The 15,319-nt window shown below is 40.3% G+C and overlaps 1 protein-coding gene, 1 long non-coding RNA gene and 1 other non-coding gene across 4 annotated transcripts; 1 reads left to right on the forward strand and 2 right to left on the reverse strand.

The window, feature by feature from the left end:
• Positions 1-8,160: 8,160 nt before the first annotated feature.
• Positions 8,161-9,852, reverse strand: LOC147516741 (uncharacterized). Its single transcript, XM_086594618.1, has 2 exons — positions 9,039-9,852; positions 8,161-8,947 (listed from the first exon to the last, which is right to left on the reverse strand). The coding sequence occupies exons 1-2, from the start codon at positions 9,120-9,122 to the stop codon at positions 8,486-8,488; spliced, it is 546 nt and encodes a 181-aa protein (XP_086450744.1). The 5' UTR covers positions 9,123-9,852; the 3' UTR covers positions 8,161-8,485.
• A 1,476-nt stretch (positions 9,853-11,328) lies between these two features.
• LOC147516742 (uncharacterized) lies at positions 11,329-13,112 on the reverse strand. Of its 2 annotated transcripts, none has more exons than XR_015211132.1 (3): positions 13,007-13,112; positions 12,659-12,807; positions 11,329-12,486 (listed from the first exon to the last, which is right to left on the reverse strand). It is a non-coding gene; the product is annotated as an uncharacterized LOC147516742 (long non-coding RNA). The 2 variants fall into 2 exon arrangements; XR_015211133.1 differs by having other exon boundaries at positions 11,329-12,229; positions 12,339-12,807.
• On the forward strand, positions 12,651-12,810 carry LOC147516743 (U1 spliceosomal RNA). The gene has a single exon (XR_015214575.1). It is a non-coding gene; the product is annotated as a U1 spliceosomal RNA (small nuclear RNA).
• Positions 13,113-15,319: the final 2,207 nt, after the last annotated feature.

A 15,319-nucleotide genomic window follows, 5' to 3' on the forward strand; every position in this document is an offset into this window, starting at 1 on the left:
TCTCCTACATTGATACCGGAACAGTCTTTCGAAGATTTGTTCCAAAGCACTACTTACGGTGCTTGGTTTCGCGAAGCGATCACATATGTAGGCTGGGAACCGCTTATGGTAAGACCTGATGCACTTTATTCTCCAACACTAGCATCTTATTTTTACGATAACTGCATTTTCTTTGAAAAACCAGATGGAGAACAAGTGTTCTCCATCAACATTGATAATGAACCAATGGAAATTACCAGGTTCTTGCTAGCATTTGTTCTTAGACTTGCTATGCCCGCTGAAATACAAGACCCATGGTGCTATTGGGTAGATAATATGTATGTCTACACTTATGAGTTTTTGCATGAGTCCTACATGGGGCGGGCATTTTCGTGATCGAGGACCAAGGGGACTATAACGTCGCCTTTGGTAGCCCAATCCATGAACATAGGAACTGTTATGTTTTGGATCATGCTAAACATTTTAAGGAATGGCGTTTTTTTTACGTTAATGATGCCACTTGCGGCGTTTTTCTTTGCTTTAGACACGGGACGTATGTGTCATGACCTTCCCCGAACCTTGATGTCTAGTTTAGCTCGATCCCATAGCATGAGGCATAAGTACCTTCTTATGCCTGTTCTAATTTCCCGTATTATGCTATGTTTCTTTCCTGTTTTTTGTACATGTTTCACGGATTGGATTACGGTCGACACTGTACGACCCACCAATAGTATTATTCGATCTTTCCGTGCAATGACTTGGCAAAGGTGGAGGATCAGGTTGCACCCTACACCCCGTCAGACCAAGTGGCTCTTAATAGGTTAGCAATAATAGATGATAAATGGCGGGAAGCCTGGCAAATTATCATGGCATGGCAAGACGCGAAGGAACCTCACTTCTTTATGGAAGAAGAGGATGAGGAAGATGATGAGTAATGCGGGAGATAAGTACGTTCTAACTTTGTTTTGCAGATGTTCCTGAATTTCACACGTTTCAATGGTATTTTTCCTACCCTCTTTATTTACAATACTTTGAGGACAAAGCATGCTTCTTGTTTGGGGGGGGGGGCATAGAAACACATGTAATTAAGGCATCTGTTAGGATATAGATATGTATAATATGCATTTGTTTTCTAGTTAAAATGTCAAAAATTCAAAAATTCAAAAATATAAATAAATAAGTTCATGCTATACACTTAGGAATAGTGGTATTGTTTTCCTTCTCTATGCTCTTAATAATCTAGAAGTCTCACGTAGCTTTTGCATTAGAATAATTTTTAGAAACTTAGGTTAATATGTAGGTAATAATCTTTGCATCTATCTATAAATATATTACATGAGTATCTATGATTGTTAGCAAGATAAGTTTTCTGAACTCTAGGCTAGAGTACTTATTCTACAAATCCTCGAGAGAATATAGCCTAAAGCCTTATATGAAATAAAACAATTGAGAAATGACACAAGGGAGAAGTAAAATCCGGATAGAGAAATCACACGTCCACTTGATTGATCACTATGTCATATCCTAAGCGAGAATTTAGGCCCTCTTTGGATCGATATAGCCAGAAATTCAAACGTATGAATTATTTTCCGCTAGTCGCCCCTCTGAGCCTTTCTTTAGCCTTCCATAAACCACAAATCCTTTACCCTGTTACAAAACAAAACAAAATAAAAAATTCAACCTACCCAATTTAGATAAGTCTGAAAATAGAATGAGGAAGAAAGAAGAAGAGAAAAACTTGTGTAAACAAAGTTAGTTAATGGCTTCAGAAAATAAAGAAAAGAAGTTTCCATCCAAAGAAAAGAAAAATAAATATAAAAATAAAATAAAAACTTCGAAAAATATAGAATAAAAGGGAGTCAAAAGCCAAAGAAAAAAAAAAAAAAAAATATATATATATATATATATATATATATATATATATATATATATATATATATATATATATATATATATATATATATATATATATAGGGATGGAAACAAAGTGTAGAAGCAAAAAGTAAATAACAAGGTTTTCTCTAGTTACATAATCAAAGACTCTATTATCTCGGACTTGTCCTTTTGAATATCCATTTCCTTCCTTCTTAAACCATCTCCTAATCCCCCAAGAACACCTAATAAAGACCTCTAGCTCAATTAAGAATAGGTTAGTGTGATAGTAAGTGGCAGATGTGTTTGATCGACTCCGAACTTCCTTGTTGTCATTGAGATTGTAAGGTAAAGTGTGCCCACCGCATTAATCGGAGTAAATAAACTTGAGTGGAAAAATCAGTGTTGTATCTTGACTATTATTGTGAGAACCTACTTAAGGACGCTATCCCGAAGTTTGAAACTTAACCTGCTAGGCATTTCATAGTATTACTCATTATATATATGTTTATTGTAGATGATTGATTATTATGCATATATTAGCTTAGGTTTTGACTTGATTACTTTATATGCATTGCTAGTGAGAGGAATAGTTAATTTAGAGCATGAATAAGGAAACAATAGTTTTATTTCTTAGTCGTTGTAGTATAGATGAAGTTTGTGAGTACCTTCATCGAAAACTCTCACGAGGGCTATAACTCGTCCACTAGGGAATTCCTAGTGGTTTAAGGCCTTGTTGCATATGGTCAATGCAATCGCGACTCAAATAAACGCGAGAGTAGTTAGAACTCCATTTTTGGGTCACTTATTCTAATTTCATTTTGCTTGAAGACAAGCAAAATGCTGTTTTTGGGGGTGGTTTGATAAGAGCCCAAAACTGTAGTTTTAACCCCGTAACAGATCATACTTTTTAGACCAATTATGTGAGTAATAATTAAGAGTTAACACCGACATTGTTGTTTTATGCATTTCAGGCTTCAAAGTCCATTAAAGTCCATTATGTGTAGAAATGTGCCACTTTAGCGAGATAAAGAAGCAAAGGTCGGTTGCTAAGGAGTTCTGTAATTAAAGGCCAAGATTGAAGAAGACAAAGCCTTTCTAAAGCCCGGTCAAAAGCTGAAAAGTCGACGCGGGCAGAAACAACACACAAAGTCAGCAGAACTTTCGAAGGCCGTATCTTTGGCTTCAGACTTCAGAATTGGGCCTACATTATGTCAAAACGACCAGCTCGGAAAGAGCTTTCCAATGGTCCAAGCCTTGACCCAATCAGAGGAGCAAAAGTGGACGAAAAGTCTATTGAAGACAACTGCAACTGAAGAGGCCTTTTTGGACTGAAATAATTGGGTTTTGGGCCTGATTCTCTGGCCCAAAACATGGCTCCAAGCCCATGCACGATTTTTGGATCTGAATGTATAAAAACCAAAGCTTCACTCTTGTTTAATGGTAGATAGTTAGGTTAAAAAATAAGGTAGCTTAGAATAGAAAGTAGCCATTAGAATAGCTTTTAGATCTAGATTTAATTGTTTTTAATTAAGTTTAGTTTCAAATCCAATTCTTGTTTTAGATTAAACTCTTAAATCATTGATCTTCATTGATTAGATAAATAAATTAGTACATTCTTATTCAATTCGTTTTCCTGTCATTACATTTATAGATCTAGTTTAAATTCTTGTTGATATCATGTCTTAATTATTAATTAGATTAGTAAATTTCAATTCTTTATAGTATGTTTAGTTTTAATTTAATTGGGAATGATAGCGTGATGATTCTCGGCTAAACCTCCATTGAGGGGGTTGAGAAGCCTTGATGAAAGCTTGATTCCGATTATTGTAGAGTCGTCGTAATTTCCTTTCCACTCTAGAAACGATTAGTTCACCATGAGAATGGGTTTAATCATTCACATACTAGTTATGAATTGATAGGAATGTTATGTGTAATTAGGGATTAGGAGTAACCATATTGTTCTCTGGGCGCTCATTCGATTACTTACGATTAAATGGTTAGTAGGATTAAGTCGAGTTAAGGTGGAATCAATCCCCCTCTAACTCCTTATCATAGAATCAATGTAGCATTCCCATAGTTGTTATAATAGTCGACTAGTTGCATTTTGTGGGTAGTTGCATCGTAGTCTAGTTGCCACTTCGTAAATCTCTAATTAGACTTTAAAGTTAAGAATACTTATACGTAGAGAACACAGCATGCGGAAGGACTAGGAGTGGAACGAATCACTCTACTCCACTATATCTCATAGGATTGAGAGTAGAATCTTTGATAAAATATAGACACATAATCTAGTTTTAGTTTACTTACATTTTAAGTTTCATCGTTCATTTCGTAGGTAAACTAATCAATTTTATGCTTTATCAATTATCAATTTGGAGTGTGGAGATCAGATTTTCTCACCCAAATCTGACGAACATTTGGAGGGCGAGGAGGTCTCACCTTGTGGGTCATCAAAAATACTCTGGAAAGATTGTTGGTGAAGTTGCTTCTCTACCTTGAACTATTTCAAGTCTGATGATTGTGTGATATGCCTTATGGTTCCCCTGTGTAGAAGGTTGACGAAAATCTCTCTTTCTAACAGGACAATAGTATCTGATGTGCCCTTTACCACCACAGTGATGATAATGGATGTCTAGCTGACTACGCTCAGGGTGGGCAGTAGACTGGTTCACATACTTCTCTTGTTTAGACAATGATGGTGTAGAGGAAGCTTCAACAGTGCAATTCTCCTTATCAATATGGTTCACTTTCTGCTTTAGAAGACTCATTTCAGTTTCTAGATTCTCGTTTTTTTCCAAAACTTCTTTAAAGCCGATTTTCTAGTAACCGATTTTTCTCAAGGCGAAGTTTGTTGTTCATCCCGAAATGTAGAGTTCATCTTCTCAAGATATGATACTCTCTCTGTCAATTTTCCATTATGCTCACTTAAATCCTGAATTTTCTGCATAGATTCTAAGAACATGGCTAGCAACGCCTTTGTGGTGGGGTTCTCAGGTTCATCACAGTTTTATGTAGATTGAGCACTCTCAATTGTATCTTCGAATGGGAAGGATTCTTGTATCATGCTATCAAGGAAGTACACCTCTCCACCTTCGGTGTTATCACAATCCTTATGCAACAGGTGAAAGATATTTATGTCCATGGACATCTTACCAAAGTTGATCTTCATTTCACCATTGTGACAATTTATCAAAGCTTTTGCGGTAGCGAGGAAAGGTCGACCTAGAATAATTGGAATTTTATCAAAGGCCTCCTTGGTGTCTATTACAATGAAATCCACTTGATAGTAGAAATCAGCTACTTGAACAAGAACATCCTCAACTATGCCTCTGGGAATCTTGGTAGAGCGGTCAGCTAACTTCAATTTGACTTGTGTAAGCTTTAGGTTTTCCAGGCCCAACGCTTGGTACACATGATATGGCAAGAGATTAACACTAGCACCAAGGTCTAATAGAGCATTACCCGTGAATTTTTCTCCTATCCTGCATGATATTGTAGGACTTCCTGGATCTTTGAGCTTGACTGGAGCTTGCTGATGGATAATAGATGTTGTTTGTCCAGCTAGAAATGCTCACTTTGGAACATGAGTACTTCTCTTTATGTTGCATGCATCCTTCAAGAATTTGGCATATGATGGCAACTGCTTGATTTCTTTGAGAAAGGGGATATTGATGTTATCTTTCTCAAATGCCTCCTTTATCTCTAAAAATTGCTTGTCTTTTTTGCTTTGAGCAAAAAACATAGGAAAATGTGCCTTTGGTACAAACTCATCAGCATGTGTTTGCTCTTCTTTCTCTTTGGCATTCTTGCATATCTTGTCTTGTTCATCTTGACAATTAGGAGTGGAAAGGATTTCCCCCACTTCTTTTCGAACTTCATTTGAAATCTTGACTGATTGCTCTGTAGCAATGTCATCATGAGAAGGTAAGTCAACCTTGTTGTCTATCTTCAATCCTGATCTGAGAGTAGTAACTGAGTTGACATGATCATGGAGTTGATCAGTACTAGAAGTTGTCCTAATGTGGCATACATCTTCACTCTTCAATATTGGTTCCAATAAGCTAGGTTGAGTGGCTTGTGTCTTCTGACGCACAAAGCAATTGGTGAGTTAATTCGACCTTAGCCTCTAGAGACTCCATTCTAGAACATTGACTTGCCTGAGATTGCTGGAGATTGAGCTGAGATTGTGCAAGAAGCTCTAGAACACTTTCAAACTTCTTATTTTTCTGTGATAGCAAAGTAATTGCATTCTCCAGGTTGGCAGGTGCGGCATAATTTCTCCTAGGATCAGGCACTAACTCTCCACTTTTATTGGAATTTTGTTGAGAGTATAATTGTTGTTGAGGGACCAACTGTGAAACTTGACTTGTGCATGGAATATAACTTTGATCTTGAGAACCTAGGGGTCCAAAGATTCTCTCTCCAATAATTACCTTGAAAGTTATTACCACCTTGGTTGGGCCTCCGAAATGAGTTTATATTGTACTCTCAACCGATGCATGTTGATAGTAACCGGACATTCTAGAGTTGCATGGGAAGTGTCCGAACAGACTTTGCGGTATTGGCTAGCTTGCATGACTAGGAGAGATTTATCTTGAGACTTGTTGAACTTGGAGGGATTCATAGAGAACTGATTAAATTTCTTACTCAGAGTTTCAATCTTTGGTGGCCAGTGGCCAATGTAGACTTCAGTTCTTGATCTGATTGTTCATGTGCTTGGTAACCAAATTGTTTTGGCTCCCCCTCCATGCTAGCGACATCCTCGTTGCTAGTAGTCCATTGTTGTGTTTCTTCAGCTAAATTCTCGAGAAAGTTGTAAGCTTCCTCTCCATCCATTGATGTAAACTTGCCTTTGTGCATTGGTATCATCATCTACTTGTTCATAGTAGAAAGTCCTCGAAAAGAAAAAAATGAGCCAATTATGTCTTTTATCATAACCATGATGTGGACATGAGACTAGCAGATTATTGAATTTCTCCCACTTTGATGATGATATTCTTGATCACCTTCCCTTTGAAATTGTTGATGGCTTGCTGCATGGCATCTCGCCTTCAGGGTGGGTAGAACTTGTTCATAAACTTTGTTCTTAATTTCTCCCAGTTGTTGATTGAATTGATCGGTCGTGCAGCTTAACCATTCGGATGCTTTTACCTTCGTGAGAGTGGAAAAGAATTAACTTGATACTCTCATCCCCGATATTCTCGTTCTTGAAAGTTCCGAGGATCGATAGAAATTTGTTCATGTGAACATAAGGTTGAACATTATGCGAACCATTGAACTTTGGAAGCATAGAGATTACCGATGCTCTAAGTTCAAACCGGTTAGCTTCTGTCTCTGGAAAAACAATACTGCTTGGTGGGTCTCCAATGATTGGTGAATAGAAATCACTCAGCTTCTTCCTCTGTTGTGCTTGCATGGGAGGGATAGCTTCAGGATTATTGTTGTTCAAAACACCTCCATCATTTCTTGTGGCCATTGTATCAATCTCGTCTAGTATTCTTGTGAGTCGGTTGTTAAACCTTGTCCACTGTTGTGTTCTTACTGGACGATGATATGGACGACGGGGCATACACTAGAAAATTCTATGCGAAAATAACAAAAAACTATCCTACTATGCTTGAATGCAATTAAACTAATATGCAACTATTCTAAATTATACTAGAATGTAAAACTACTTTCCTTCAACTGGGTTGGGCTTTGCAGCTAGTATCTCGCCCGTTGTCTAAAGCTGTCTCTTCTAGGGTTATGGTGAATCACTTGGATTGCTTAAGTATCACTGCCCACAGACGATAGTCCGTTTGTCAAGATTCAAACAAGAAACACTAGAGTTTGATTTTTCGCTGTGTTGGCTTACAACTTCAATTGTTGAAAAGATCCTAAATACAATTATAATAGAAAGCAATAAAACTAAACTATGATGCAACTATACTAAAAAACCAATAAAACTAAACTACGATGCAACTATACTAAGAATGAAATAAAAAGAATGAAGATTCAACTAACCTGGATGGTAGATCTTGTCTTCGAGATGCCCTTCAAGCTTCTCTCTTTCTCAAAAGGATGGATGATGCGGCTAATTATACTTCAATATCCAAAGTTCTAATCTTGAAAGAAAGCGTTAAACATAAACAACTTAAAACGGCAGCGGCGCCATTTGACCAGCCTCTTTTTGTGTGTGAGATGTGGTATATGGATGATGTAGATAGATGATGGTCGTTGAACAAAAAAAAGCGTATCAAAACCTAATTATCCCTCAATAAGTAAAGGATGAGTAGGGTATCGTTCCACTTTTAAGTGTATGTTTATATGAAGGACAGGACTGGAAAGGGGGTTTGAGGGATTAAAAACTATAATTGTAGAGATTTTAGATTCTAATGCTAAACTAAACTAAACTAACTAAACTTATACTAAAGCTAAACTTATCATTGTCACAAACAAAAAGAAAGACGAACTACCCAGGTTACCCCAGGAAACCAGCTCTATTGTTTCAGGCCAGAGGCCACACAAAAACACAACCTTAAAACGCCATTTCTAAATAACATTATCAAAGCTTTCAGTGAGAAAGACATCCAACACTTGAGAACACAGCCGCATCAGTTACGGTCATATCCAGGTCGCCTGAAGCATGGGGCTAATCTGCCAATACACCAGTAGCAGAAGGAGGCATGACCTCAGGAACATTACTAGCATCTTCTAGTGGTTCGTTCCTATGATCACCCAAAGCCCCACGTTCATGTTCCTCTTGCAAATCCTCGTATTTCTTCTCCAGCTCCTCTACCTCAGCACGAATGCCAAAATAAGTCTCCTTCACTTGCAGCGTGGCAGTTTTGCATATTTCAGCAAAGGCATTCACTGCGGCTAACTTTTTCTTCAGGTCGTCCACCTCATGTCTCAGCTCGACTGACTCGTTGACAGCTGACGTCTTCTCCAAAGTCAATGAAGTAAGCTGCGTCTTCAGAACATCCAGTTTTTTCTTCTCAGACTGTTCCACTTCTCGTAGAGTCGAGAGCTCGTTCTTCAGCGACTCGACTTCCGTTTTTTCTATCTCAGGGAACTGAGTGGCCGTCTTCAACTTCTGGTACCCAGCAATAAGCTACGGCAATAAGCACAGTGCACCACATCAGTATCAAGTAATAACACGAGACGTAACAAGGCAAACAAATCATAATACAAGAACTATTTACCAGGCACCACGCCTTATCCATTCCCTTTAAGTTCGACTCCAGCTCTTTGGAATCCAAGTCCTTCCTATCACCATCCAGCGTCATTTCCTCCAGCAAACAAGCAACTATAGGTGCGGATTTGTAGCTACAATCCGACCTCTTCACAAAGTGTTTTTTGCCAAATACCACCCTACATACATTAAGTTGCGCTCTAACTCATCTTTCCCACCACTGGAGTGACATTTGCCAGTCTCTTTCACAACAGCCTTCCCCTTCATCTTCCCGGAAGTATCTCCAGCGACCTTAGGCGGAACGACCTCCGTGGTCTCCTCACCCAGAACACTGAAGTCAAGCAGTGGCCTAGACCTCGAGCAGCGAGCCGCCCTCCCCCCAATTCGCCCTTCACCACCAGTTCCAGAACTACTCCCAAGTGCGGCCTCAACTACCCTTGCAACCTTAGCAGGTAGGGCCTCAAGATCGTTGCTCTTCCTCTTCGGCAGGCGACTTCGCTCAGGAATCTCAAAGGTGATTTCATCCAGGTTGAAGGGTGCGTTCTCTTGACCCCACTCAACTCCACCCCTGAGGTACCAGCACCTCCAGAGGGTCGCTTTGGCCTAACATGACTTCGGTTCTTATCTTCCCTCATCACCAAGCCACTCTTACGCTTTTCCATTGCAGACTTTCTAGATGCTCCACCGATCACCTCTCCACGAGCTCTCTTCTTCTGAACCCTCCTCTTCTCCCTAATCGCAGGTCCTCTACGTTCCACAAAGAAATGTGCAACTTCAGGCAGTTTCACCTGTTTCTGAGTTCGATTCAACCTCGTGAACTTCTCGATCACTGGCGTCGATCTCCTCTCTATTACGAAGTTACGCACGGACAACAAAGAAAAACATTTTCGCATAAAAATCAACGAAGTGTCATCGAGCAATCAAACAATATCTTTGGTACCCACGATAGAAGTTCACATATCCTATTTTCCACACTGTACCCCCTAGCACAGAAGTTCCCAACAAACAGCAACGGTCTTTTGTCCCAAGACTCGTTACTCACACCATACATAATGCTCGACCTCGTAGCTCGTGTTTGCAAACTAAAGTTAAGCGCCCGAGATCGCTTTACCGAGAAGTGCTCAATAATATCAGAGACCTCTATCCGGTACTCACCGCTGGCGTTCAACAGGTCGAATACCTTAAGCAACCGCCATGTGCTACCCACAAACTGACAAGGAGCTTTGCCACAAAAGTTCAAGAACTCACAAACCAATTTAGAGAACGGTATCATCATATGCACCCTCATTTGCCCTTCACAAATTATAACCCCATAGTTTGGTGGGATGTATCTATCGCTAAAGACCCGCGCGTCCTGTTCGGGCTCATGGATCTCCAGACCGCTTATGGTTATCCCATACGTCTCTCTTAAGTAGGGGAACGCCCTCAAAGCGTGTCTGTCTACAGCCCTAGGAGGCAGCCCACTGGACGATGACCTCTCATCGCGACCTGAAGTGCTAGTTACAGCAACAGCAGACGCAGATCAGGCATCATCTTCCCCACATTTCGCCTCACCAACATCATCATCTTCATCGTCACCCTCGCTCACCCCACAAATTGATTCTTCCTTCTCTTCCTCCGCGTCATCACAACCAAGCGAAACTTCGTGAACCTTATTAGATCGCGTGTCGTCTAAGTCAGACATCTCTCTCTTGTTACTCACAACTCTAACCGCAAGCAACAAAGTGAACAACCTAACAACTTAATAACAAGAAGCAAGAACGAAGCAGAGAGCAGAAGATCAACAATGCCAGAAAACTAACCTAAAGACTCTTGGGGTAGTGAGATTTTTTCTGCAAAGTGAAGCAACAAAATGGCGATTCAGATAGCCAGCGTGGTTTTTGTATAACCGCCCCTCCAGTTCCCAAAGCGTTATGATTGCATCCTAGCCCTAGCCGCACACGACTTCCAACAAGCTGTCTTGTCTTTTCAAATCCTGAAAAAATGGGGCGGCACGTTTTCTTTGCAACTGCTCAGATTTGCTCACGTGTCGTACACGTGCCAAATGTTATCGCACATCCGATCACCAGAGAGCACAAATCGATCTCCATAGTTTGCTGGGTATTTCCACTTCCACTAGTTTGTCTCTTTGTGCATGCTCCACACGTGCTACTGTGTTCTCTCAGCAGATCGCTTCATCGAGCGGCACGACCTACTGAGAGGGGGTTGTGTAAGGGAGTGATATTCTCCGCCAGGAATATCAAGCACATGCTCAGCATGGTGGAAATACCACACCAAGCTCTGACTTACCAAGGCCCAAAATTTCGATATCGGTTAATATATCGGTGTACCCAAAAACCGAGATATATCGGATATCTCGGATATATCGGATATCTCGGTTTTTTTGGTGACCAGTCCAAAGTTTCTAAAATATCGGATATCTCACCGATATATATCGGATATATCGGATATTTCGGAAATTTCAATATTAAATTATTAACAATTGGTCAAAAAGTCAACTGATATATATCGATTATCTCGGAAATATCGATTATATCGGCGATATAAACTTTCATATCGGAAATTCCGATATATCTCGGAAAAAAAGGGGTTCAATATTCGGTGGATATATGTCGGAAATATCGATATCGGTGTACCAATTTACCGAGATATATCGGCGAGATATCGGATATCTCGGCGATATTTTGGCCCATGTGACTTACTTTGTCGACCTATGTCACTAGATCACATCTACAAGCTATGAGATCGCTCTCGAACAGTTCGTATCATTACACAGATCGTTCTATATCATGACTCAGCTTACCTTCTAGAAGCAATCATGTATAAAACTACACGTACACAAATCACTGCCGCCAGCTACTAACCACTGCCGCAAGCTACTAACCCATGTTACTAATCCCCATCATTATAGCAAACCTACTAGCACAGTTCTCACACGAATCAACAATCTCCACCTTACATTTGTACTGATATTTACACGTGTTGGGTGAAGATTCACTTTCATCGCCTATAAATACTCCCCATATGAACTAAGCCAGACCTGATTCTTCTCTCCCCCCAGAATCGAGAGCAAGATACGTAGGCAGTTCGCTCATCAACGAACTTGGTTTTTCCCAAATTCGATCACATTCTCCTTCCTCCCTTGAATGTAAAGGAAGACTAAAACGCTCTTTTACACTTCCCTCAAGCTTTGAGGCCGGGCTGGGCAACAGCGAAAACAAAAACCATTAAATCCAATTCCTGTTAGTAAATATAGCTACTGTGCAATTCCCACCCGATAACTTGTAATCTTGAAAGTGTAAACCATTACCCACAGGAGTGGCTTCATTATAAGGTCTCGTGAGCTTATGGCTATACAATTTATTTGTTCCGGCTACGGATTCCACACTAAATCATATATAGACTGTAATAAAGTGGTGTGCGACTGGAATGTGTCAATGTTTATGGTCCCTTTTCTCCTGTAGCCAAAAGAAACAAATAAGACATTAGTTCTTTACGGAGCTTCATAGATCTTTAGACAACCTTTTGCCCAATTTTTTTGATAGTTAGTCCCATATCTAAAAGCTACTGGCTGGGTAAAGAAAATATGGGGTATATATTGATCACGATGCGGCATTGAAACTTACTTACCTGGATGGGGTCAATGGGAGATCAAGAAGGTCCATGGCCTAGGTTAGTGACCTCCATTGCACAGAGGAGGGGTGCTTGCCTAAGATATCTCCGAGTGGGATAATCTACATCATAATTTGTTGTAAAGGGGGTACGCGTTCGCGCGGCCCCTACAAAATTAAAAAATGTTAAATTTGCATGTTGTATTGTCGTTCGCGCGGCCCCTACAAAATTAAAAAATGTTAAATTTGCATGTTGTATTGTCTATCTAGCAATCGTGGCTGATTTTTTTAGTTTATGAGTGGCAAAGTACACGTAACATCTGAACAATAATTTTTCAGAGATATCACTAACTATAAAATTTCTTACATCTTGTGTCACCAGATCTCTTGTAATACCACAAAAGCATATTGTGTTTATCCTAATTTGAAGTAGCTAGCTCTTGTTGATCCAATTCCTTGATATCACTTGTCAGCATAGTACAAAATATCAGGATATGGGTATTTATCGATATTCAATTTCTGGATATGTATCGTGGATATATCCCCCTCTTTGGGGATATTTGACATTGTTCAGATGCAAATATCGTGGATATATCCAAAATATCGACAAATATCGTAGATATTATGGATATTTATTGATATATCATGATACATTATTTATATTTATTTGAAATATAATGGTAAATATTAAATAAAATTGTTATATATACAAAATATCGCCAAATATCACAAAATATCCCTAAATATCGTAAATATTATCGAAATATAACTGATATTTACAATCGTATATATCTCTAAACATATCGTGATATTTAAATATCTTTTTCTGAAATATGGATAGATATCCCCAAATATCGGGATATATCGGGATATTTTGTACTATGCTTGTCAGTGTTAACTTTCTTTTGAACAATAATGCTTTCTTCGTTCTGCTTGTACCAACTACAGCACGCCAATGAGCAACAGTACTGGATAAAGCTAGTCCAAGCCTCCAAGGTTCTTTTTCTGAACTTCTTCCGGAAGAACCACACTAATCATTCAGCCAGAAGGCACTCCAGGGTGGAAAACTTAGGAGACTGGGGACAAAAATAAGGATATATTAGCTGGACACTGTAGGGGAGCAATATCCCCACTAAGGAACATTGCAGACGAAACACAAGCGACCTCAACGCATCGATCTCCAAGACCGATCTGTGAGCAACTCCTTACAAATAGGTGTGTTTTGCAGACGAAGCACAAGCGACCTCAACGCATCGACCTCCAAGACCGATCGTCGAGCGACTCCTTACAAGTAGGTGGTACGAACGAAGATACTTCAGTACGAACACTTGGCCAGAGACAGAACGCGCCCCACCAGATGTAATCATTGCAAAATCTTATTTGCATTTCCCACCACCGGGAAATAGGGACTACCGCGCCAACTCCCAATCAGAGTATGACTCACACCAAAACCACTCCAGCACTCATTCACGATCTCTGCCCTACATTTGTACATAAAGGGTACACGTGTCTGAAGGATCTCCACCCCCAGAATCCTATAAATACCATCTACTGGAACTACGTCGGACCTGATTCTTCTCTCCCCAACAAAAGGAAAAACGAGAGAAGATATCGTAGGCGGTTAAGCTCCGCATACCTCGGTCCCATCCAAAGTCAAAACCCATCTCGTTCTCCTCTACAGTAATCAGGAGAAAGCTAAAACGCTCCTTTACATTGGCGCCGTCTGTGATTTCGATTACTGGAGAGCCACTTTAGATCAGTTCATCCATCTCTAACTCTCTAGCCCACGAAGCATGGTTAGCATAGAAGATCAAGTTCAGAACCTCGCCCACCAGTTAGGAATAACGAATGAGAGCATTTCCTTGCTCAGGGAGGAAAATGCTACTTTACGTGCTCAGGTGGATAGTTATCAGCAACAACAAGTCGGAAACGGAGCCGAACACAGCATCAATGACGTTAATCAGCAGCTTAACGAGTTATCCCAAAGGATTGGCGGACCTCTCGAAGAAGGACTCGACCCAGTTTATTGCACAAGATGCTTAAGACGTGTCGCGCGATCCCCCGTTCACCGCAGAGGGTCCTCGATAAAATCCTTCCACACGACTTTACCCAGCCACGCTTCCCCATGTATGATGGCGGCGTACATTACATGCCCCGTCGATGTGGCTCGCTATATCCGAGTTTGGCACTCTATAGCTCACCCGAAGTTCGATTATCTCCATTGCAGATTATTTCCAGCCAGCCTCAAGGATGGCGCTCTAGATTGGTTCTTTTCACTGGAGTCTGATTCTATAAACACTTTCGAACAGCGACTTCTTGATTTGTTAAGCCCGGCCGATCGCCCACAACAAAGCGGAAGAAGGCAGATCTTGATTCTCTGTTTCAATTATCATTCAAGGAGGGCGAAACTATTCGTGAATTCCTCGGACGGTTCAAGGCCGAACTGCTGTGCATGGAAAGTGGCTTGAAAGAATCTTTCGCCACACTGGCCTTTTCCAATGCTTGCCGAGTGCGGAATAGCGACCTAGCTAGGTCGTTGATGAAGGAACGCCCAGAGACACTGTCCGAGCTCTACGCTCGCGTGGATAAGTACATCAAGTTGCAAGAAACTTTAAAACTCCATGGTTTAGCAGAGAGCCACGAGGTCGCCGAAGTCTCAGATCGTTCCCCTCGGGGCAAG

The sequence above is a fragment of the Coptis chinensis genome, chromosome 2, assembly GCF_015680905.1.
Source record: "Coptis chinensis isolate HL-2020 chromosome 2, ASM1568090v1, whole genome shotgun sequence".
Lineage (NCBI taxonomy): Eukaryota > Viridiplantae > Streptophyta > Magnoliopsida > Ranunculales > Ranunculaceae > Coptis > Coptis chinensis.